Source organism: Triticum aestivum, chromosome 3D (genome assembly GCF_018294505.1).
Source record: "Triticum aestivum cultivar Chinese Spring chromosome 3D, IWGSC CS RefSeq v2.1, whole genome shotgun sequence".
Taxonomy (NCBI): Eukaryota; Viridiplantae; Streptophyta; class Magnoliopsida; order Poales; family Poaceae; genus Triticum; species Triticum aestivum.
In genome coordinates, this window is record NC_057802.1 from 612326482 (window position 1) to 612352759 (window position 26278).

At 47.1% G+C, this 26278-nt stretch overlaps 1 protein-coding gene across 1 annotated transcript; it reads left to right on the forward strand.

Moving 5' to 3' along the window:
* The first annotated feature begins 269 nt into the window (after nucleotides 1-269).
* Nucleotides 270-2197, forward strand: LOC123075933 (uncharacterized). The gene is made up of 2 exons (XM_044498431.1): nucleotides 270-1529; nucleotides 1768-2197. The coding sequence occupies exons 1-2, from the start codon at nucleotides 312-314 to the stop codon at nucleotides 2143-2145; spliced, it is 1596 nt and encodes a 531-aa protein (XP_044354366.1). The 5' UTR covers nucleotides 270-311; the 3' UTR covers nucleotides 2146-2197.
* The last annotated feature ends 24081 nt before the right edge of the window (nucleotides 2198-26278 follow it).

Sequence of the window (26278 nt, forward strand, 5' to 3'; positions counted from 1 at the left end):
TGGTGCAAGTGAATTGTGTAAAACCAGGTTTTGTATTCCGCCGGATTGTATTCGTTCGGATATAAACTCAGACCTCACCGAGATGATTAAACGCAACACCTTCAAGCTCAAAATAGATAGAAAAAAGAAGAAGAAAAAAGAACACGAACAACCAAAGCATGAGAACGCTCGGTACGAGCCTTCTAATTCCTGGGTCAAATTAATGGGCGTTTACGTGGTGAACAGAGCCGATAAGTAGTAGTACGTGTATTTAGGCGGATTATTAATAACCGGCTCATCCCGTCTGCTCCAACAGAGCCGATCACGCCGCCATGCACGCAACAGATTGGTCTGATCTCCCGCTGGATCTGGCCCGCGAGATCTCCGGCCGCCTGCAGCACGACGCCGTCGACTTAGTCCGCTTCCACGCCGTCTGCAAGCCATGGCGGAACTCCCGGACGACGACGGCGACGGACCAGTTTCTGCCCTGGCTCGTCCCGGCGGTCAAGGAAGACGTGACGCGCATCGAGATGAGATGCGTCCTCTCCGGCTCCAACTACCGCTCGCAGCCGCTGCTGTCCGAGCCGGTCTCGGGGTACTGGGTCATCAGCTCCAGTGGCACCGCCCTCCGTTGCCTGACCATCGAACGCCTCCGTCCTAGCCTCCATGACCCTCTCACCGGAGCCGCCGCACGCCTGCCTCTACTGCCGCAATCCCTCGGCCTGTGGGGGAAGGAGATCCATCCCCACGGAGTCATCTACGGCGACGGCGCAACCCTTCTCTACAGCATCTCCACGGCTGCTTGCGTAGTTGGACACAGGCCCACGGCCAGGTTCAGGGCGGCTCTACTTCGCCCCGGGGACGCAGAGTGGGCAATCCTCGAGAGGACCCTCGAGCATCAGCTTCGCTACAGGGGCTGGCCACCTCCTCAACCTGTTCTGTCGTCTGTCACATACCACGACGATGGTAAGATCCTGGCCGTCATGGAGGCTGACCAATGGTGGCGCCCTGTCACACCAAACAGCAATATCGCCCCCGATGAGCTTGCCAAGAGCCGGGGGACGCCGGTGGTGCAGGTATGGTTTGGCCAATCCACCTCCAATTACAACTACATCCTTGAGTCCAGTGGCGAGATTCTATGGGTGTCTATTAACACCCGGGAAGTTGACAGGTATCTCATAGGGACAAACCCTTGCCTTCTCAATGTCAAGGTGTCAGTGCACGCACTCCAGGAGCCTCTGTTGTCACAATCGTCGCCATTGGAGAAGATGAGATGGGTGAGAAGGGATGGCCGTAGTCTGGCCGACCGCGTGCTGTTCCTCGGTACACGCCATAGCTTTGTTGTGGATGCGGGGTGGGTGCCCAATGGCAACGGCGGGTGTGCCTACTTCGTGTACCACAATAATAATGCCTTTACATATGGGAGGCGTGCCGTGTTCAGGTGCAACCTCATCAATGGCAGGACTGAGCTTGTACAACGGCTCCCTCGATGTTGGGACTACAAAATGTGTCTCTGGTTCAACCCTGAATCCGTCATTACTCCTCCCCGGGTACCTACATATACACTGATAAAAACTGTTCCGATTTCTTAAGTTGGAATTCTCATATAATAAAATCTCCTGTTATTATGGTCGCATCAAGCTCAGCGTACAAGAGTTTAAGCCGGAACTGTGCATACGCCTTCTCAAATTTGTTTTTCAATATTAAAATCCTTATGTTGACCTTATCGTCACATCAAGCCAATGCAACCATACATGTGCTAATATGCCATTCATTTTGCTGCGCCAGGAAATCATTGAGGAGTCACTGAAGCAGCAACAGCAAATAGCTCCAAGAATTTCTAGTCCACCAAGACACACCATTCACATCGAGAGACATCGTGTGCCTAGTTTTAGGGTGCTGGTGCGCAATCTTCCTCTCACGGTGAAGAACACTCAGCTACGGCTCTTCTTCAGCGAGCACGGTAAAGTGTCCAGCGCTGAGGTGATATGCTATAAGAAGACCAGGGCCTCACAGGGTATTGGCCATGTGACCATAGAGACGACACATTCCCATGAGGAAGATGCTCTTGCTGCTCTCAATGAACTGGTTTTGGATGGATGCCATCTCGAGGTTAGCTTGATTAAGGAGGGGCAGCCACCACAACGTCCGTGTCAGTGCAGATAGATCAAAAAACTTGGATTTTCATTTTGATGATTATAAAAGTGAATGTTTGTCTCTGTTGCTGCTCCTAGATCGCCTTGCGTTTGTATTTTTCAGTGTAGTGATAGATCAAGCTAGCTTTAGTACGTAGTCCTTTATGTGACAAGTCAAACTTTTTAAAATTGACTAGGAATAATTATCTATATTGGAAAATTGAAAATCATATGTACTGATTATTCTTGAGTACTAGGATTATCTCGATTTTATAAATGTATTAATAGAACGGATGTGCTCATTCTCATCAGGATGTGAATAAGTTAGAGCACATCTAACCCTGAACGGCTGAACCGTATGATCATTTTGCTCCAAGATTCACGTTTTGAGAAGCAGTTGGGATTGCTTTGCGCACGCGCTGTCGCCCATGTGCATTTGTTTCGTCGGCCTTTTTTTAGTTTTGTTTGGGTCGCGTGGGCTGCGTGTGTCACGCGGGCATGTTATAAATCTCCTGAGGATTCCCTAATCCTTATCCACTCCTCTAGGCGTCAGATTTGTGGACAGGGGAGAGCGACCGGTGGTGGGTACAGGGGAAAACGTCCAACGAGGGACGGGGGGCAGGAGGTCGCCGACAATATCGCATTGGTGAATGCCCTTGCACACTATCTTTCCCCCTTGCTTGTGATCTTGTGTGTTGTATGTTCTCTTAGTAGTATGACATCAGTGAACAACTTATGCTAGATTTATGTGTGTGAATGTTTCTTTGTGGTAATCAAGATTCCATTGGGCTTTTTGTCCATGTTCAGCAAAATTTGTACGATGCTCAGGGAGGGTGTAGGGACACCCGGGAATAGAAAAACCACTCTCTTAGAATTTTCTCCAGCCTCTACTCTGTTATGCATCACACAACGATGAGATGTCCCTCTTTAAGAACATCAAGCAAATACACTTTACATAAATGTTAGAATTCGAGAGCTAGAATCCGGGGCATTTTCATGTCAATGATTGATCACATGATACAGTGTAGTGATGTGCAAATCTCGTTTATCCTTTCTACGGGAACATGCCTCGTGGTTTTTTAACCTAGCTACTACAAGCGATTGATATAGCATTTCATCTTGTAACCAACCTATATACCGAGCAGAGCGAACAGACAAATTCACTACATATTAGACAAATTAAGAAAAAAGAGATAATCCTAATCAATAACTGGAGCATGATAACTATGACAGTCAATCTATTTGGACAATTAGTCGAGCACTCGAACTACCTGCGGTCCTCGACCTTCGGGGGCGCGGGGATGAAGTCGATGTAGCCCATCTCCAGGGTCTAGCAGAGGATCACTAGTACAAAACAGGGCTTTCGTCACACGGCAATATTCACATTAGTCCCGGTTCAGTCACGAACCGGGACTAATGTGAGCATTGGTCCCGGTTCGTGCGGCTAAGGCATTAGTCCCGGTTCACCTGGGCCCTTTAGTCCCGGTTGGTGCCATGAACAGGGACTAAAGGGTGCGATGCCCATTAGTACCGGTTGGTGGCACCAACCGGGACTAAAGGGCTTTGAGGCATTAGTACCGGTTCATGGCACGAACCGGTACTAAAGGGCCCATTTCCAAACTCTACCCCCCCCCCCCCCCCGGTGGACTGCCTTTTCAGTTTTAGAAAAAACAAAAGAAAATGATGGAAATGTCAAAAAAATAAAGTAAAATAAGTTTCCCATGTGATATGTGGTCTAGTTGTTGGGAAAATTTACAAATATGAATTTCGACTTTATTTGCAAAATCTCTCTGGAATTTGTAAAATGGGCATAACTTTTGCATACGAACTCGGATTACAAAGTTTTTTATATGAAAAATCATCTACTCCGAAAGTTACATCCGATTTTAACCGGGGAACCCCGTTAAACATTTTCAAAATCCTCAAAAACCTAACAGAAAAAAAGTTACGGGGCTTTTAAGATCTGGAGAGGCAAAAAAATTCAAAAAAATTCAAACTGTGGTCAAACTAATTATTCTAGAATATTAGTGTTACTAAATAATTATTTCAGTTTTTTTTGAATTTTGGTCAAATCTGGTCAAACTGTGGTCAAACAGTGGTCAAATAATGGTCAAACTAATTATTCCAGAAATATTAGTGTTACTAAATAATTATTGTTTTTTAAAACAATAGTTTCAAAATCAAACAGTGAAATGTGTCAGTTCATGCTCAAGCTAAATTCCTGAGGGTTAATAGGATTGACATCTTACTATTGTCAGGAAAACAACAAGTGCAGACTTGGAAACGAGGGAGAATAGAACCCGGAAGTTAAGCGTGCTCAGGCTGGAGTAGTGAGAGGATGGGTGACCGTCCGGGAAGTTAGATGATTTGGAATGATGAGGGGTGATTAGAGATTAGGGGATAAATTGAGCAGTGATGAGGGGTGGTGATTAGATTAGAGGTCAAAATAATTCAGAAATTTGAAAATCAAAAAAAAATTCACAAATTTTTTTTTCAAAAAAAATCATAAAATTTCCTTTAGTCCCGGTTGGTAACACCAACCGGGACTAAAGGTGGAGCTCCACGTGGCCGCGGCCTTTAGTCCCGGTTCGTGTAAGAACCGGGACTAAAGGGGGGAGGCATTAGTAACGACCCTTTAGTCCCGGTTCAAAAACCGAGACTAAAGGCCCTTACCAACCGGGACAAAAGCCCCCTTTTCTACTAGTGGATGTGGCTGATGGTGGTGCGCCAGAAGGCACATCCCCGCGCGCTGACGCCGGACTGGGCGACGTAGTAGAAGCACATGGCACAGCCTCTCTCTCTCGGGAGAAGGCAGAGCCATATAAGTATAAAATGCGTTGGTTCTGCATGCTCTCTCTCTCTCTCTCCAAAGTATGCCCCGGAATGTTTAAAATTCAATTTGTTCATAAGTGTTTCTGGGGCATTCATTTTCTATAGTCTTAAACAGAAGGCTTTAGTACAAATAGTTATTAAAATCATTTCCTTGTTGCTCTGATTCCCTTCCTCGAGCAGCTCTCTTCTTACAAGGCTATAACTACACTTCTATATATGTAAAAATTTGGCCAATCCGCCTATCTTCTGTAGTTGTTTCACCGCTGTCCGCCAATCTCAAATAAAGAGCATGCGTGTTGTTTCACCGCTATCAAGGTAAACTAGAACTGACCAATCATTCTAGTATTCACCCACTCAACTTAGCTTGCAATTGGTTCAAACCACCGTAGGCCTTGATTTTGAAGAGAAGAGGCCAAGAAAGATATATGTCTTCTATTGGGAGATGGTGGGATTACTTGAATAATAAAAATGAGTTATGTATCTGTCTGCAAAATTTATACTTTCTTTCTTTCGTTTATGCATGTCTGTATGTGATAAAGGTGTGATATGTGTACAACAATACCAAAACTGAGGAAGGTTAACAGATTTTTCGAACATGTATGTTTGCTCTACATCTGGCCGTTTCTCCTACCTACCCCTCTACATTGTGCACCCAACGGACCCCTGTCGTTGCCGGCATGGGTGGCACACGAACATCGACACAAAGCTCATTTTGGGCACAGGAATCAAACCAACCAAGAATTCCCCCTCCAAGATTTTAGAAAATACACAGAAAGATGCATTGAAAGCTAAAAGTAGCGCAAACCACAAGACAATAACGCTATTGACAGATCTGGAACCGTAGAAGAAATGCTCAAGCAAAGGACTAGAGAAAGATTGGAAATGCCATGGAAGCGTTGAAGAAATCGCCATGGCATTTCGCGAGAGTAATGCATCTTTACCAACAAAAGGAAGCATCAATCGAATGTTGATGCATATATATTTTCCTAATCTTTGCTTGAATTGAAACGTGTGAAGCTTGTAAATCAAACACCTATCCTGCACAACACAACTTTCCCATCTCCTTTTACAGGAGCATATCACCATAGCTGACGCGACACTTCATTTTTTTTTTTTTGGTATGATGCTTGTTGCCTGCATTACATTTACTGGGTGACATATAGTAAAGATCAAACTTCATACTGAACTAATATTTCTACATCTCCATATAGCATTAATTGTCAGTCCATCACTCAATATAAAAGGTGAAGGAAAACGCACCTAAATACCATGCTATCTACTGAAATTATGGGACTGTGTATTTTACAATCGACTGAAATACAATTGAGCTTCATTCAAATTTGAAACAAATAGAAAACTGACACATGTATGTACGTGTTTCTCTTGTATGTCTATGGATGAAAAATACTTCCATGTGTGTACTTCCCCCGGCATCCCTATAGTGGCATAGCAGGTTGCACTGGACCGATAGCGAGTAATTTGCTAGAGAATGGACTGAACCAGATATCACTATGAAACGAATTTGACTGGACCTTAGAAAACAAGAAATAAGGCTGAGAACCTGGACCGCAGAAAGCATACATTGAGCCAATAAAGTCCTCTATGTGAGTAATAAAGGCATGTACATGATTCTTTCTTTTCCATCTAAATTTTCACAACTATCTGCATCTCCTGCAATGATTAATTCCTATCTGCTCCATCTGCAAATCAAGGTTCCAATGTAAGTTACAGTCAATTAAACGAATAATACAGAGCTGAACTAGCATAGACACTCAATATGTAAGTCATGGATAAGTTCATCTGAAGAACTAGCATAGACACTAGAGAGATATAACTAAAAGTCCAAGTTACAAACCTGAGCAAACACTACAACACTGGATTTCATTAAAAAAAGAACAAGAATTAGAGCACTACACTTGAAAATCAATGATGCAGTAAAATACATAGGGAAAGAAGTGATATGGACACAATATGTACATCATAGGATACTCCAGTTTTACATCAGAGATCACTACACCATAAACAACTCTACAAAGGATGAACTAGAACCGGAACTACAAATTAGTTATGTAGTAAATCCTAAAGCAAAACGTAAACTGCAGCACTTGGGTTTACAATGAAGGTACAATGGCGTACAACTAAAATTACAAACATAAATGTACAGTAAATTATATACAAAGCAAACTATAAGCTACAACGCTTTGGTTTCCATTGAAACTATAACATGAAGAAGTTATGAACAATGGCGACACATAATTAGAGATTAGCGTACATGAGCTAATATAAGCCATCTCTCTCTCTCTCTCTCTCTCTCTCTCTCTCTCTCTCCCTCTCTCTCTCCCTCTCTCCCTCCCTCTCTCTCTCCCTCTCTCTGGTACCCGGATGACCCGTTCGAAGGAATATGGTATATCCTGTGTGTGTGGGCGGGGGGGGGGGGGGGGGCATTGCCCCCTTCCTTAATTAAAACATTGGTATATCCTAGATTAGTACATTATATTCCCGACAATATAGGAGCACTCAGGTGCCAGACCCCCCTTATATTCAAAAATAATTTAGTAATTCAAAAGGTTCAAAAAGTCGCGGAACTTTTTATGGAATCAAACTTGACCAAGTATTGCACTCATATAAAAAAATTAAACAGGGAATCAAACATGACAATTTCAGAAACTCTGCAAGCCAATAATGAAGAAACAATACTTGTGAACCTCCAATTTTAGTACCCATTAAACCAGAGATGGAACAAAATAACAAGTTGGAACCTATCATCAAATAATATGTTAACCAGTCGTCAGCAGTCATGAGGAATAACACTGTCCAGTTACTTTGCAATGCAGTGAATTTTTAATGTCGGCAGGAAACATGCCTTGAAATAGACTAGCAAAAGAGCCCGTGCGTCGCAACTGGAGAAGAAAATACCGCATGTTGATCTCTCTCTCACACACTTTTATTGAGCTGTGTTATATAAGCTACCATGTGGATCAAAATTGTAAATATTATTTTCAATGTATGTGGCCATATGGATAAAATCAATACATACTTTTGCCATACATCCATCGCTTAGTAGGAAATATAAAATTCACAAAGAGGTATAGTTGCCAGAATGTGAGGAATGATCCATTCAGACCAATAATGGCAGCCTGCACAACATAAAGGGGAAATGAATACACTCTGTATAACCTTGAGAGCCTATAAATACATGTGTATATTTTCCGTTAGCATTGTTTGAATAACAAATCATTTATCGGCTAGTACAATATCCATAATTAATACTCTTGCATTTTTAAATGTTACTACAATTGTTTCTGTAATTATGCATCCCTATAATATCTAGACCGTGCAGATGCACGAGATGATGGCTAGTGTAACTAAACAAAATAGTAGCATATTAAGTAAGTGGCGGCAGCAAGATTCTTCGTTTCGTACAACATAAATTCTAAGTTGGATCATAATTAAGTGTGTCTATCTCAGCAAAGACACTCTTCTACCAAAATATGCCCCACGAGGTCTTCAAATGTCGATTTATTCAGTCTTGTAAACAGAACGCTGCAATAGAAATAGTTGTTAAAATCATGTTATCAACTAATGGAATAATGGTCCCTTTTGTTGTGTTTTGTTTGCCACTCAATTGTAACAATGTTGTAACAAAGTAGGTATAGAGTCATTCTAGCTAATAATTAACATGCTGATATAATGAGTATGGGATTAAACGCTAGCACATCGCATGTGTGTCTCATAATACAAACACTTACTCATCTCTAAACATACTGAAGGAAGGCATCAAACATGTTGGCAATAAGCCATGCACATGGCAATGGCGACCGGCGTGATGACGACCAGGTCTTGTCCGTAGCGTGTGTCCCCCGGCATGAGCCTGCTTGCGTTCGTGGAGTGGAGGAGCTGCATGCGCAGGGCCGTTGCCATCTGTTGGAGTCAGGTGCGGCGTGCGCGCGGCCGGAGGGAGTTAGTTGCATGCTAGCTAGATGGTTGGCCGGGTCATGCTAGTGCATGCATGGGCTAGCCGGCGGGTCATGCGGTAGTAGCCGGTGTGGTGCATGCGTGCGTGAGTTAGGTGTGTGGCCATGGGCCTGTGTGCGTGGGTGTGGCTATATAAAGTGTACTCGGCTGCAAGGCCAAGTGTGAGGAGCCGGAGTGTAGCCATGTAGCCACTGTAAACAAGAAAAAGATTGGGGCGTTTGTGCGCCCGTGGCGGCGTTCGTGCACCGGCCGGAAAACCTTGTGTCCACTGTTCTTCTTCTTCCACCTCCGTTCGAGTGAGAGGAGAGGTAGCTAGAGGGCTGCGGTTCTAACAATTGGTATCATGAGCTGGTTCATCTTGGGTGTCGTCCCCTTGTCGGAGGCGTGCCGGCGGTGGCGGAGTTCGCCGGCGGCTGTGCGATGCTCCGGGCCATGTGTCGGTCTATGGAGGTGCGCGGCGCGGCGAGGAGGCCGCGGAGGACCTGCATGGTGGCGGCTTCAATGACACACAGCGGCATGGCGACATGGAGGTGCTGCGCCGCGGTTGAGGCCGCATCGGTGCAGGGAAATAAGCCGTGGCGGCGAGCTGGGCGCGACCGGTGCGTGTTATGGGTGCGCACTGGACGCGTCGGGCGCGTCGGGTGCGCGCGGGACGTGCGGGACGCAATGGTGTGGTCGGGCTCGTCGGGCGCGTCGGGTGCGCGCGAGACGTGCAGGGCGCAGAGGGACGCCAGGCGTGTGTCGCCGGCAAAGAAGGAGCTCGGCGTGTGTCGCCGGGGTCGTGACGGAGCACGGTGCGCAGGGCCGGTCCTGAGGGGGGGCAGGGGGGCGGCCGCCCTGGGCCCCCGAGTAAGAAGGGCCCCCGATTGATTGGTTGCCACATATACGTGTGTAATTGTTTAGCCTGTACCTGTAATAGATCGACTGATTCTCCAAAAGGAAACAAAAGTTAATTGATCAATTAGCACGCCGCGCAATCTTCTCGGCCTATACTCCTCCCCGATTGGCAACAAATCGGCCATACCATGGATGACGGCGCCCCGCCCACTCATCTAATACTAGTAATTTTCGGCTGCTGGGCGTCATTAGTGGAAGGAGGTAATGCGGTTTCCAGATTCCCATCAATCTTCTCTTCAACGCAAATTTTTCTCTATCTTTATTCTTGTTAGATCGTTTGTTCGTTTCCTGAAGATTATTCTCTTGTACATATCTCTTTTTCACACTCCAATTTCTTGTATTGAGATTGGGATTAGAAAAGAGAAACTTGGACTTTTGTTCGTGACGCAGCAGCAAAATCTTGCGATTTCGAATTTTCTAGCCATCCAGGTACCTTGTTCCATGCCTTTCTTAGCACTTCTATTTAATTAGCAGTACTCTTAATTTCTTGTATCATATGTTGTGTGCTGATTAGCAGGATTGCTATTCATTTAGCAAGATGCTATCTAAAAAGAATCCATCTGATAATGGGGAAAACATGCATATGAGTTGGTTGAGTCCCACATGAGTTGTTGGCATTTTTTTAGAGCAGATACAAGTGCTCTACTGATCCCTGCAAAAAGCAGTATTTCTATGAGTTGGTTTTCTTTAATAGTTGTTAGCTTTAGTTGTTGTCAAGAACAACTAGTGAAAACTGTAGGAACATAAAAAAAATATTAGTAAGCATGAAAGTGCTAATAATTCACATAACAATACAAATTATAGTCTGTTTATGATCGAACAAACTTTTACTTTGAATATTTATCATCCCTGTTTTTTAATATTCAAGAAGACAGGGCACCATAAATTATAGTCTACCAAATATTTATTTGCGGTTGAAATAGAAAGAAAAATATGAGTATATATGTTTATGTGGTTTTAGGGCCCCTCTGTGTTGTCTCGCCCCGGGCCCCGGAAATCTCAGGACCGGCCCTGACAGTGCGTCGGGCATCAGTGCGCCAGGTCGGGTCCGTGGTGCTGCGACCGGCATCGATGCGCCGGGTCGGGTCCGCGGACTGGGTCACGACCGTGACGACGACAACGACAGGAGCTGCAACAACTCCTGCCGCGGTGATGTCATGGCTTAGGAGGTGAGTCTTGGCAATAAGCCATGCACATGGCGATGGCGACCGGAGTGATGACGACCAGGTCTTGCCCGTAGCGTGTGCCCCCCGGCGTGAGCCTGTTTGCGTTCGTGGAGTGGAGGAACTGCATGCGCAGGGCCTTTGCGATCTGTTGGAGTCAGGTGCAGCGTGCGTGCGGCCGGAGGGAGTTAGTTGCATGCTAGCTTGATGGTTGGCCGGGTCATGCTTGCATGGGCTAGCCGGCGGGTCATGCGGTAGTAGCCGGTGTGGTGCATGCATGCGTGAGTTAGGTGTGTGTGGCCACCGGCCTGTGTGTGTGGGTGTGGCTATATAAAGTGTACTCGGCTGCGAGGCCAAGTGTGAGGAGCCGGAGTGTAGCCATGTAGGCACTGTAAAGAAGAAAAAGATTGAGGCGTTTGTGCGCCCGTGGCGGCATTCGTGCGCCGGCCGAAAAACTTTGTGTCCACGGTTCTTCTTCTTCCACCTCCGTTCGAGTGAGAGGAGTAGTAGGTAGAGGGCTGCGGTTCCAACAAAACATAATCAAAATGCCAAGTGCATCATATAGTACAGAAGCAACAGAGCAAAGGAAGTTTGGTAATGAAGGGATCAGGATTCAGGAAGAACCTGCTAGGTCGTGCAGTGAGACTTTCTTATAAACAACTTTCTTTTAATATTAGGAGATAAAAACAGAAACACTGTTTGCAAATATCGCATTTACTAGGAAGCAAGTGACTTTAACCTGTTTTTAGAGACATCTGATCGTAAATCCCATGGCTTGTAAACTTATTTCCTGAATGACGGAATGAGTAAAGTGGGCAAGGCATGAATCATATACTGGTGATGAAATAGAACAAATTTTCTCAAAAGTAGCCAGTGCCTATGAAACTAACCAAAGCCATTTTCTCCAACGAAACTCTATGAAGAATGGCGACACATAATTAGAGATTAGTGTACATGAGCTGTCAAATATATACATGTGTCAGTTACAACAAAGAATGACGATAATAAGCCATATCTGTCAATTTTTTTACTTAATGGGATTCATAGTGCTTACCTAGGACACACCATGAGAATATGAACTGCATCTTTACTACTGCGAACAAAAGGGACTAAGTGAGACAATGGACATGGGACTGAGACGGATCGCAGAGATGCCATCATGAGTGGCAGTAGCAGGCGATGTATTTCAAGAATGGGGTGAAATCTGGCCATTCTCATGGAGGGCCGTTGGCAGGAAGTTGTGGAGACGATGTGTATCTGCTTCTTAAAGGAAGGCAACGACAACAGTGGGGAAGGTGAAGAGGGCGAGGGGAATCAAAAGATGGGAGAGTAATTGCCCCAAAGAAGATTGGAAGCCTTGCTGCAAATAAGATGAGGAGTAGTATAATTCATGGACAGGATTCGATCCGTCAATAATTGTGAAGATGAGGCCGTCAATACCAAACATTGGTACATTAACATCACAATGAAGTTTGCACAATGTTCCCTGTGAGAACTGATAGCGTCGTCTGCTTATATAATATGCATCGAATATTAATATGAAGAATTAACCTATGAATATACTATATCAATCTAACAGGGAGAGGTTGAGGATGTGTGTGTGTGTGTGTGTGCACGCGCTCGTGGCGCGCGTGTTTGCTTGTGTTGGGGTGGGGGGATGATGGACAAATACAACATGAAAATCAAATCAAGCACATACATGTCAAGAAAGAAACCACCTTTGGCGGCTTTGGTACAAGTGCACGGAAATCATCGTAATGAATGTAAGTGCATAGAACACCAACACAACAGCCATTAAGCAAAGCTTGGAATGGTAGGAAATGATCAGCAATGCAGATTTATTAGGATAAAAGAGCAATGGCTAATGGCAATACAGATACAACATGATAAATGAGATAAAAAGGTCCGAAGCTAAACCATACAATTAACCATTAACTACTCACAACTCGGCCACAAATTAAACATCCACCAAAAAACAAGTGACACTGCCATGCCATAATCACTGACAACAATGTCCATTCATAACAAATGTTTTTTCCTTGCGCATAAAGAGTCCAAGAATAATACTACATCTTTTTGTGAGACGGATTGCAGCACAGAAGTAATAGAAGTTAAAAACAATTACTGGATGACATATAGTGTTGGGGAACGTAGTATGCAATTTCAAAAAAATTCCTACGCTCACGCAAGATTTATCTAGGAGATGCATAGCAACAAGAAGGGGAGAGTGTGTCCACGTACCCTCGTAGACCGAAAGCGGAAGCGTTTGTTAACGCGGTTGATGTAGTTGAACTTCTTCTCGTACCGACCGATCAAGTACTAAACGTACGGCACCTCCGAGTCTACACACGTTCAGTTCAATGACGTCCCTCGAACTCTTGATCCAGCAAAGTGTCGTGGGAGAGTTCCGTCAGCACGACGGCGTGGTGAAGTGATCCGCGCAGGGCTTCGCCTAAGCACTACGTGAATATGACCGGAGGCGTAAACTGTGAAGGGGGGCGCCGCACACGGCTAGGAACAATTGATGTGTCTGGTAGGCGCCCCCCTCCCCACGTATATAAAGGAGGGAGGGGGAGGAGGCCGGCCCTAGGCCCGCCCCAAGTAGGAGGAGTCCTACTTGGGCTCCTAGTAGGATTCGGCCCCCCTTTTCTTTTACCGGAGGGGGAAAGGGGGGAAGAGAGAGAGAGGAGGAGAAGGAAAGGGGGGCGCCGCCCCCTTCCCTAGTCAAATTCGGACTCCTTCCCTGTGGGGGGCGCACCACCCCCTTGTGGGCTGGTGTTCCTCCCTCCTATGGCCCATATGGCCCATATCTTCCCCCGGGGGGTTTCGGTAACCCCCCCGGTACTCCGATATGTTCCCGATACACTCCGGAACACTTCCGGTGTCCGAATACTATCATCCAACATATCAATCTTTAACTCTCAACCATTTCGAGACTCTTCGTCATGTCTGTGATCTCATCCGGGACTCCGAACAACATTCGGTCACCAAATCACATAACTCATATAATAACAAATCGTCATCGAACGTTAAGCGTGCGGACCCTACGGGTTCGAGAACTATGTAGACATGACCGAGGCACCTCTCCGGTCAATAACCAATAGCAGAACCTGGATGCTCATATTGGCTCCTACATATTCTTTATCAGTCGTACCGTAATGACAACATACGGTATTCCCTTTGTCATCGGTATGTTACTTGCCCGACATTCGATCGTCGTTATCTTCATACCTAGTTCAATCTCGTTACCGGCAAGTCTCTTTACTCGTTCTCTAATACATCATCCCGCAACTAACTCATTAGTCACATTGCTTGCAAGGCTTATTATGATGTGTATTACCGAGAGGGCCCAGAGATACCTCTCCGATACTCGGAGTGACAAATCCTAATCTCGATCTGTGCCAACCCAACAAACACCTTCGGAGATACCTTTAGAGCATCTTTATAATCACCCATTTACGTTGTGACGTTTGATTGCACACAAGGTATTCCTCCAGTATCCGAGAGTTGCATAATCTCATAGTCAAAGGAATGTATATAAGTCATGAAGAAAGCAATATCAATAAAACTTAACGATCATTATGCTAAGCTAACGAATGGATCTTGTCCATCACATCATTCTCCTAATGATGTGATCCCGTTCATCAAATGACAACACATGTCTATGGTTAGGAAACTTAACCATCTTTGATTAACGACCTAGTTTAGTAGAGGCTTACTAGGGACACTGTATTCTGTCTATGTATCCACACATGTATCAACTTTCCGGTTAATACAATTCTAGCATGAATAATAAACATTTATCATGATATAAGGAAATATAAAATAACAACTTTATTATTGCCTCTAGGGCATATTTCCTTCGGTCTCCCACTTGCAGTAGAGTCAATAATATAGTTCACATCGCCATGTGATTAAACATTAATAGTTTACATCGTCATGTGATTAACACCCATAGTTCACATCGCCATGTGACCAACACCCAAAGGGTTTACTAGAGTCAATAATCTATTTCACATCGCCATGTGATTAACACCCAAGAGTATTAAGGTGTGATCATGTTTTGCTTGTGAGAGAAGTTTAGTCAACGGGTCTGCCACATTCAGATCCGTATGTATTTTGCAAATTTATATGTCTACAACGCTCTGCATGGAGCTACTCTAGCTAATTGCTCCTACTTTCAATATGTATCCAGATTGAGACTCAGAGTTATCCGGATCAGTGTCAAACTTGCATCGACGTAACTCTTTACGATGAACTCTTTATGACCTCCATAACCGAGAAATATTTCTTTAGTCCTCTTAGGTAGCCAAGGATAACTTTGACCGCTGTCCAGTGATCCACTCCTGGATCATTATCGTACCTCCTTGCCAAACTCATGGCAAGGTACACAATAGGTCTGGTATACAGGATGGCATACTTTATAGAACCTATGGCTGAGGCATAGGAAATGACTTTCATTCTCTCTATATATTCTGCCGTGGTCGGGTTTTGAGTCTTACTCAACTTCATACCTTACAACTCAGGCAAGAACTTCTTCTTTGACGGATCCATTTTGAACTCCTTCAAAATGTTATCCAGGTATGTACTCATCGAAAGTCTTATCAAGCGTCTTGATCTATCTCTGTAGATCTTGATACCCAATATGTAAGCAGCTTCACCGAGGTCTTTCTTTGAAAAAACTCCTTTCAAACACTCCTTTATGCTATCCAGAAAATTCTACATCATTTCCGATCAACAATATGTCATTCACATATACTTATCAGAAAGGTTGTAGTGCTCCCACTCTCTTTCTTGTAAATACAGGCCTCACCGCAAGTCTGTATAAAACTTTATGCTTTCATCACCTCATCAAAGCATATATTCCAACTCCGAGATGCTTGCACCAGTCCATAAATGGATCGCTGGAGCTTGTGCACTTTGTCAGCACCTTTAGGATCGACAAAACCTTCTGGTTGCATCATATACAACTCTTCTTTAAGAAATCCATTAAGGGATGCAGTTTTGACATCCATTTGTCAGATTTCATAATCATAAAATGCGGCAATTGCTAACATGATTCGAACAGACTTAAGCATCGCTACGGGTGAGAAGGTCTCATCATAGTCAACTCCTTGAAGTTGTCGAAAACCTTTCGCGACAAGTTGAGATTTGTAGACAGTAACATTACCATCAGTGCCAGTTTTCTTCTTGAAGATCCATTTATTCTCTATGGCTTGCCAATCGTCGGGCAAGTCAACAAAAGTCCATACTTTGTTCTCATACATGGATCCCATCTCATATTTCATGGTCTCAAGCCATTATGCGGAATCTGGGCTCATCATCGCTTCCTCATAGTTCGAAGGTTCGTCATGGTCCAGTAACATGACTCTAGAACAGGATTACCGTACCACTCTGGTGCGGAACATGCTCTGGTTGACCTACGAGGTTTGGTAGTAACTTGATCCGAAGTTTCATGATCATTATCATTAGCTTCCGCACTAGTTGGTGTAGGCATCACGGAAACGGTTTTCTGTGGCGACCTACTTTCGAATTCGAGAGAAGGTACAATTACCTCATCAAGTTCTACTTTCCTCCCACTCACTTCTTTCGAGAGAAACTCCTTCTCTAGAAAGGATCCATTCTTAGCAACAAAGATCTTGCCTTCGGATCTGTGATACAAGGTGTACCCAACAGTTTTTTTTGGGTATCCTATGAAGACACACTTCTTTTGGGTGCCCGACAGTAACTCCCCCAGATAACCACTAACCCTATGATACAAGACACAACATAAACAAAAAATACACAACTCTTAAGCTACCCCTTCAAGAAGGAATCGCCGCACGTGCGCCGATGATGGCGAGTCCACCATAGGTTGAACTTCGGATTCTCATCCCCAAAGCAAAGCTTCAATCCACCACCTTCAGCAAGGACACGACGCAGGCGAGTGACGACATAGTCCGATCAGAGATCTTGTGTTTCCACCGGAGTGCATAAGCTCGTCGTTGAAGCTGTCAGTACCATCCGCCTTTATCCGTCTACCGACGCCTCGATAGCTGGATACCTCTGGAGGAGACAAAGACGTCCCATACCGCCTGCCTCCCACTACTGTCGCATCACTTTCGATCCAACAACAACAGGCTAAACTTGACACCTCTGCCAGAGCCGCCGTGCATCACCTGCCGGTAGCAGGCATGACTTGACGTCTCCGTATAAGACATCGTGTGTAGCATCCGCCGATAGCACATCCACCAGTGGCTTCACCTGCCGACGACAGGCATGCCCAACAACTCCGAGAGAGGCTCATGTGTCACCTGCCGAGCCGCATCGAACCCGGCCTGTTGATGGAAGGGATGTCCCATACTGCCACCAGCCTCAGAAAGTTGTCACCATCTCGAGATCCGGACTCTGAGTCGCCCACACGACCCCGGAGTCCACCGCCGTAGATGAAGAGGGGCCGCTGCCCCGATTCCGGGCGCTACAGGGAGCACCCACCGTCGCGCCAGCCGTTATCGTCGCCCATACAATGATGACCGCCACCGCGATCCCGCATCAAGCGCCGTCGACGCCGGAGGAAGCTCCGTCGGCTACGCGCGTCCTGCGACGAGCCCGGACACGGGATCCCAAGATCTGCCGCCACAAGGACCCACCACCTGGCCCATCATCCCCGGCGAAGGGGACACCGCCACCACCATGGTCGGATCCAGGTCAGCCGTCGCCACCGCCAAGACCGGAACCGGTTTCTTTGTAAAGCCGGTTTTGCTAAAATTCTGCTAAAAGTTAGTTTTCTATAAACTCGTCGCTAATTCTCTATATCCAAACAGCCAGTAAAAATGACCGGCCAAGTACTGTGGCGCGTAGCGAAAAGCTTCAAGCCCGATGTTAGATTCTCTCGCTGTAAGCGAGATATAGTGTTTGCGGGTTGACAGCGGTACTGATCGTGACTTGACACATGGGTTGGGACATGTCGTGATGGGCTACCTAAACGTCACGTATGCGTGGGTAATCACCAGACGGGTCTGATTTTGTTTCCGTTACAAACTTGCCGGTTACGATTCCGCTCCAACCATTTGAAGTGCCAACATCTCCGGCATCAAAGTCTCATCAAGGATCAAGGAAGAGGGAACGGATCCGAACAAACAAACAGGCATAACATCGGAGACCTGACCTGGGAGCCGCCGCGGTTGCGATGGAGGACATCCCCACGGAGCTTGTGGTGGAGATCCTGTCGCGGCTCCCATGGACCTCGCGCCGGCGGCTGCGCCTCGTCTGCCGGTCCTGCCGTGACCTAGTCCACCAGCGCACGCCGGAGATGCAGCAGTGCCGCGACGCGGTGCCGCTCGTCACCACCACGGAGTCCGCGTACGTCCTCGACGACCTAGACCCCGAGACGGGCATACCTCGACCTCGAGATCTCTGGGCCTGCAATGGAGGTGGTGGGCGTCTGCAATGGCGTGCTCTGCCTGTGCGATGACGCCAAGCCCGGCGGTGCCATCACTCTTGTCAACCCGGCCACCAGAGACACGCTCGTGCTCCCGCCGATCCCACGCCACGGCCTGTTCAGGCGCCAAAACTCGCGGCGCACTGACAGGAGCTGGCACCAGGCATACAGGGCAGTACAAGGTGGTGCACGTCCCGTGCTTCTTCAAGACAAAGGAGACGTTGCAGGTTTTCACGGTGGGGGAGGCGTCCTGGAGGGAGGTTCCAGCACCTAACGCCAAATGCAAACTGGACGCCGGTCTCGTCAGCGTAAATGGGGCCTCATACTGGGTCACAGAGGGGTCGCAGGAGAAAATAATGTCTTTCGACCTCAAGAGTGAGCGGGTAAAACCCACAAAGCCATTGCCCATGCCGGCCATGCCCATCTGCCACTTGACCGAGGTGCAGCGCAGGCTGAGCACCGTAACTGGCGGCACAGACATGATCAAGGTATCGTTGCGGTCCCTTTCTAAATCCAAAGATTCACGCAAACTTTGCAAAACCGTTCATAATACTATTTAAATATATCTCTCGCTCCTATGGGCTATGGCCACACATATATATGTGCATGTAAATAAAGTATTTAATCCGTAAGAGTTGTCTTTACTCAATTATGGTTGTTTATAGGTGTGGATTCTCGACAGCACCGCGAAGGACCAGACCTGGATCTATCAATATAGGTCGAGTGTTTGTTATCCTTCACCCGGGGCGAGGCAACAACTGACATGGCCAAACTTCATTATTGGCGAGTATGTCCTAACTGTTGGTGGACAAGGCCAAAATTTGTTCCGCTACCGTCATAGGCCGGTCAATTATGAGCCAATCTCGGAGTTTAAGGCGGTCCACACCCACTATTGTTTTCAAAGTGTACAAGTTCCCAATATCGGAGGACATATTTGCCGGACATTCGCATACATCAAGACCACGGAGGCGTTGAGTATTTATAAGCGTTGGTGACCAAATATATTAATGGGTTTTCAGGTCATAAGAATAGCACATATGTTAACGTCTGCCTACTAGTTGTTCTTTATCTGTACAGATTCTCTATCCATTGTGTTGCCGTTAGTTTGAGACTGAATTAATCTCGAACCACCAACTATGAAGATTGAGTTCTCTCTTGAATGGCTTTTTCTGTTGTTGTTGACAATCTCTTGCATATAGATAAAAAAATGCCCTCAAACAATTTCGGGGATGTAAAATAGAGAGAACTCTTGAATTGATATGGTAAATTCTCTCTTTCTTTAAATCCAAATTTTCACCTTGAAGTGTTATATTCATTTGTTCACTCGTGAAGTTATGTTTCTATTTTTTTTCAAGTATGTCCACACAAATGTGCATGGCATGAAAATAAACAAAACCAAATTCCTGATGCACAAAACTGTTAGTTTTTATATTATTGGACTTTTTAGCACGGATGCATGTGTTATAGAGAGTGGATCGGAAGTCCTATTTGATTTGAAAGCGCTAGCGACCTCGCTGTTTCTTTAGATTCAAGGAAAGAAACATAAGCTTCTTTACAACACCTCTAGGTTAAAATATGAATGTAAAGTTGGTTAATTGGGAAAGCACCCATTCGTTCACGACCAGCGGCGCGAGCGGGCGATAGATTTATGTGCGTCCCGTCGGCTCCACCGCCGATGTGCTTCATCTCGTGTGACCTTAGGGCCATGGAGGCGCGGTGAATCCCAACCATTGCCGGCCGGAGGGCTCCGTTTTTAGGTTTTTTGTTGCTTTTATTGTCAGGGTTTGTGTCCTTCTCAGGAAGGCGAGGCGGCAACGGCTCCCGGAAGATGGGATAAGGTTCTCCCCGCCTATCCCCCGTCCCGACAGTATGCTAGCTTCATTTGAGGGCATGTGGAGGAGTGTCCCGGATGGATCTCATAGGATTCATACAGTGTTTGTATTCGATGGATCCGCTTGGATCCGGTCTACGTTCGTCTGCGTTCATGTGCCTACAGGTTGGACCCTTTCGATACACGCTTCTGTTCAACGGCAGTGATTGCTATTCTGATGCGCTGATCCTGTGAGGCCTTAGTAGGACGACTTCCCATGTATCTGCTACAATAAATTTGGCCCAACCTCGGACCCCCATATAAATGCTTCCTTCTAGTCTATCTCTTGTTCCCAGAGAAGAGTGGCATACGCCTTCTGAGTGGAGAAGTCCTTGTCCTGATCCTGTTTTGATGAGGGCATAAAATCCTGCAAGACAGACAAAATTAAAACGAGTTCCTGTTTAACAACAAGTGTAAGACGATTACGCGGATTATATTCTAAACCGGAGTGCACAATAGTTGCCACCGTAACAAGCTGCACTGAGCAATGGGAGACTAGGTGTGGGTATGTGGTGGCAAGGGGTAAAGGTGTTAACCAAGTATCAAGCTAGGAATAGGTTTGATACGTCTTCAACGTATCTACTTTTTTAAACACTTTTGCTCTTGTTTAGACCATAATTTGCATTATTTGTATGAAACTAATCCAGACTAACATTGTTTTCAGTAGAACTACTTTGATGTTAATTTTGTGCAGAAATAAAAAGTTCTCGAAATCAGATGAAACTTTACAGAGAATTGTTTTAAAATACATAAAAAATACTGGCGTGAAGAGTTACCAAAGGGGGGCCACCAGAGAGCCACAAGCTCAGGGGGCACCCCCTGAGGCCCGCCGTTTGAGCTTGTGGGTCCCACAGGCCTCTGTTTGCCGCATATGTTTGGAGTTCAATTGAAAATGGCATGGCAACTTCTTGTGCCAACTGGGGTGGCAAGTATCACTAGAATGACATGGCAACTTGTGGGGATTTTTTCGCTGGCTTCTTGGGTGGCAACTACAGATTAAATGTCAATGCAATTAACTACAAATAGACATGGCAAATTAACTGCAACGTGGGTGGTAAGTATCACTAGAATGACAAGGCAAATAAAAGCATCAACCCATGGAAAATTTTCCTTCATGGCTCCCAGGGTGGCAACTGCAGCTTAAATCTTACGGCAATTAACTGCAAATATACATGGCAATTTTGTTTTCCCCAACTTTATAACTAGTGTTTGTGCGGGTATCCTGTTTTTCCTTGCTGAATGCACTGTTTCTCATCTTTTCTTTTGTACCAAAATACATGGAAGCAACTAAAATTCGTGGCAACCATTTGAGTGTGGCGTTCTCCTCACTAGTGCCGAAAGCGCTAGTGCCGGCATTCAAAAAAACAACATTGGTGACGTCAGGGGTCGATGCCATAAATATGGCGCCATTGTTAACAAAATACCAATGGTGTCAGCACCATGCCATTGGTATTTTACATACTGATGGCGAGACACTGTTCACTCATGCCGCCACTACTTATAGTATCAATGACATGGCATGTTGTCACACGCCAGCACTATATCCATGGTACTAGTTAGGTGCACGCTCACACTAATGCCACCACTAAAAATTTCAGAAAACAAAAAAAAGGTCTGACATGATTACAAATTATGCAAATACAAGCATACATGCATATATATGTTTCATCCATACATCTAGCTCAAACAATTAGTGTATATACATTGCTAAGATCCATGAGTCTAATGTATGGCCGCGCGTATAGGTTGTGGTCGTCGCTGCTGCAACCTCTCATGTGGATGTCGTTGTCATTGTCATCGTCGTTGTTGTAACCCCTTGTCGATGTTTCCGTCACCGTCACCGCTGCAAGCCCGTGTTGATGTCGTCGCCATCGTCGTGGACCAAGATAACACTTTCTTCTAGTCACTCCATGTTTATTTTTCTACAATCGGCACCCCGGCCAGATTACAGTATGATAGCAATAAGAAAATAACAAGGTCACAAATGTCTGGGCACACACCAAGAAAGAAAAAACTATGCTAGGTATGGTCAACCGCAAAATCTTAGCCAAGAACTAACCCAACTATACTACCCAACCAGAATAGGATAGTCAGAGTTGGAGTTCCATAACGAAAGTGTATGAAGAGATGTAACTCACCAAGGTAGTAATGGTGCAGAACTAGATTGAAATATTGCACGCATCCACACCTGACACCAGGGCAGTTACCAGATTTAAGCCACCTCTTATGTTCAGTAAACCTACGAACACCAAAACAAACAAGTGTCAGGGCACTAATGAATAAAACGAGTATAGGGATGGTGTAACCTTATAGAAGAAGTCGAAGATGAATCAGAAACACCCCCCTCTATCTGAAGGGCCCCCAAAATTCTAAACCAACAGCAGAGGAGGACTATCAAACACTTGGTGTGCACTATCAAATTCACTCAATGTTAGACTAATATGTCACGTACCGTGACATATCTCCTAATCTCCTAAATGGAGGAGTATCGATATTATTGTGACCTCCCATTTATGGTTAGGATTGTAATTCTGTGTATATATTGACATGCAATGGAAAAGCCCAAGTGTGGCAAGTATTCCTAAATCTTTCATGGTATCAGCCTAAGAATCCTCTCGCTTCCGCTCCCTCCAACCCTAGCGCCGCCGGCTTCTGATCCCACGCCGCAGGTCACCTCCCTCCCCTCCCTCCCATGGCGCCGGGCACCTCCGAACCGCCCGCACCTCACCCCAACGCCGCCCTCTGGGCGCAGGCCACCGCGAGTCCCAGCGTCCGCTCCCTCGTCCCCATCGTCCTCGAGTTCAAGAGCGCTGTCTTCCCCAAGTGGAGGACCTTCTTCAACATCGCCGTCACCACCTACGCCCTCGAGGATCACCTCACCTCCGAGAAACCCTCCACCGACCCAACGTGGCTCCGCCTCGACGTCCTCGTGCTTCGCTGGCTCTATGGCTCCATGGTCATGGATATCGTCGACCTCGTCATGCCCACCGACTCCGCCACCGCCACCGCGTACAAGGTCTGGACCGCCGTCCTCGCGCTCTTCAACGACAACCAAAAGAGCCGCGAGATTTATCTCGCCGAGGAGTCCCACAACATCAAGCAGGAGGATCGGTCCATCACCGAGTAACTTCACCTGCAAAAGACGGCGGCTGACGCCCTCGCCGAGGTCGGTGCGCCCGTCTCTGATCCCGAGCTCGTCACCAACGTCATCAAGGGTCTCCACGAGCGCTTTGACAGCGTCGCCGACATCGCCCCCCTCCTCACACCGTTCCCCACCTTCCTCAATTTCCGCAACATGCTGCTGCTTCACGAGATGAAGGCCTCTCGGTGCTCCAACAACACCTCGGCCTCTGCCTTCTACGCCGCCAAAGGACCAGTCCCCGCTCCTCCCAGCGGTGGCGGTGCGTCCTCCGGGGGCGGCGGTGGTGCTCCTTCCGGGGCGGCCGGCGGCCAGCCAAGGCGGGCTCCCTCCCACAACCCTCATGCCACCGGCTATGGCAAGGGGAAGGGCAAGAACAAGGGCTACAAGTCTGCCGGTGGCGCTCCTCCAATGCCGACTCCTTTCAACCCTTGGACAGGAGCCATCCAGATGTGGCCCATGCAGTCCCGCCCCAACAGCACCGGCAGCAGTGGCATCCTTGGACGGGGTCCGGGCTCACGCGCCCACGCCTACATGGCCGCTCCCCCGGCTGCCTCCGGCGCGCCCTACGGCGGCTATCACGCAGCTCCGTACGGCGCCGTGCTGCCCTATGCCGCACCACCGACACCGGCACCATCATGGGACACCGCTTCTCTCGCCCAACACTTCACCAACATGACGTTGCAGCAGCCCGCTCCCGAGTGGGTCATGGACAGCGGCGCGACAGCCCACCTTTCCTCCGATGCCGGTATCTTATCCTCCCTTTCTCCTCATCCTATATATCGTCACGTGGTGGTCGGCGACGGTTCCACCGTTCCCGTCACCACATCCGGTCATTCTTCCCTTCCCTCTCTTTTTCCTAATAGACCTCTTCACTTACGTCATGTCTTAGTAACACCTAGCATTATCAAGAATCTTATTTCTGTTCGTCAATTCACTACTGACAATCACTGCATCGTCGCTTTTGACCCTTTTGGCTTCTCTGTGAAGGACCTTCATTCCCGGCGCGAGATTCTTCGGTGCAATAGTACGGGGGAGCTCTACACGTTCACATGCCCTCCGCCTCCTCGCGCCCTCGCCACGCTCACGGCCCCTCAGGACGTGTGGCACCGTCGCCTCGGTCATCCCGGCCATGATGCTTACCGTCGCCTCTCGCAGCATATTTCCCTTCCTTGTATTAGACTAAGGAACCACTTTACTTTATGTCATGCTTGTCAACTAGGATGTCATGTACGTTTGCCTTTTTCTGCTTCTACTACTCATACCACTCGTCCATTCGAGTTAGTGCATTGTAATCTTTGGACTTTACCAATCTTGAGTGTTTCTCGCAATAAATATTTTTTAGACATTCTTGATGATTTCACACATTTTCTATGGACCGTTCCGCTTCGCCAAAAATCTGAAGCTTACGCCTCGCTCTCCGCTTTTCGAGCGTTCGCTCATACTCAGTTTGGCTTACCTCTCGTGTCCATACAATGTGACAATGGTCGTGAGTTCGACAACAACAAACTCCACTCTCTTGCCGCTACGCACGGTATCCATATTCGCTTTTCTTGCCCATACACATCCCAACAAAACGGTAAAGCTGAACGCATAATACGCACTGTCAATGACATTGTGCATTCTCTCTTATTTCAGGCTAGCTTACCACCTCGTTTTTGGGCCGAAGCACTTCACACCGCCACTCACGTTCTCAACCGTCTTCCCACCAAAACCATTAGCGCTCCCTCTCCCTACTTTGCCCTTCACAACAACCATCCCGATTACTCGTCACTACGCGTCTTCGGCTGCCTATGCTATCCCAACACCGCCTCCACTATGCCACATAAACTGTCGCCACGTTCGAGTGCTTGCGTCTTTCTTGGCTATTCTCCTCATCATAAGGGATATCGGTGCATGGATCTCACTACCCACCGCATCATCATCTCTCGTCACGCCGTCTTCGATGAGATGACCTTCCCTTTTGCCTCACTACAGCCCACTCACGCCGCCACATACGACTTTCTCGCCGACGACGACACACTACCCATAGTTGTCCCGCCTCTTCTGATCGCTACCCCTACCCCTACCCCGCCACCCTCCCCTCCTCCTGCCCCTCCCTCCCCACCCGCACTACCCTCACCGCCCGCCCCTCCCTCACCGGGCGCCCCTCCTGCACCCACTCATCGCACGCGCAGCACCTCCGGCGGCATCCACAAGGGCCCTCGCGAGCGGCTTAACCTGCATGTTTCATCTGTCAGCAGGTACTCGCCGGTTCCCACCTCAGCCCGTGCAGCTCTCAAGGATCCCAACTGGCTCGATGCTATGACTGCAGAGTACCGCGCTCTCCTCAGCAACAACACTTGGGATCTTGTGCCCCCTCCTCGGGATGCTAACATCGTCTCCGGCAAGTGGGTTTTTCGCCACAAGCTCAAACCCGATGGCTCCCTCGATCGCTATAAAGCTCGTTGGGTGCTTCGGGGTTTCTCGCAGGAGCCCGGTGTCGACTTCGACGAGACATTCAGCCTGGTTGTCAAACCGGCCACCGTGCATGTCATCCTCTCCATCGCGCTCTCTCTTAATTGGGAGACTCGTCAGCTCAACGTCAAGAATGCCTTTCTGCATGGCACTCTTGCTGAGGTTGTCTACTGTCGTCAACCCACCGGCTTCATCGACTCCACTCGCCCCGAGCACGTCTGTCGGCTGAACCGTTCACTCTACGGTCTCAAGCAGGCTCCTCGTGCATGGTACCAGCGCTTCGCGGCTTTCATCACTTTGACCGGCTTCGTGTGCTCCCGCTCGGACACCTCGTTGTTTGTCCTCCGGTGTGCGGAAGGCACGGCCTTCCTCCTGCTCTATGTGGACGACATCGTCCTCACCGCCTCATCG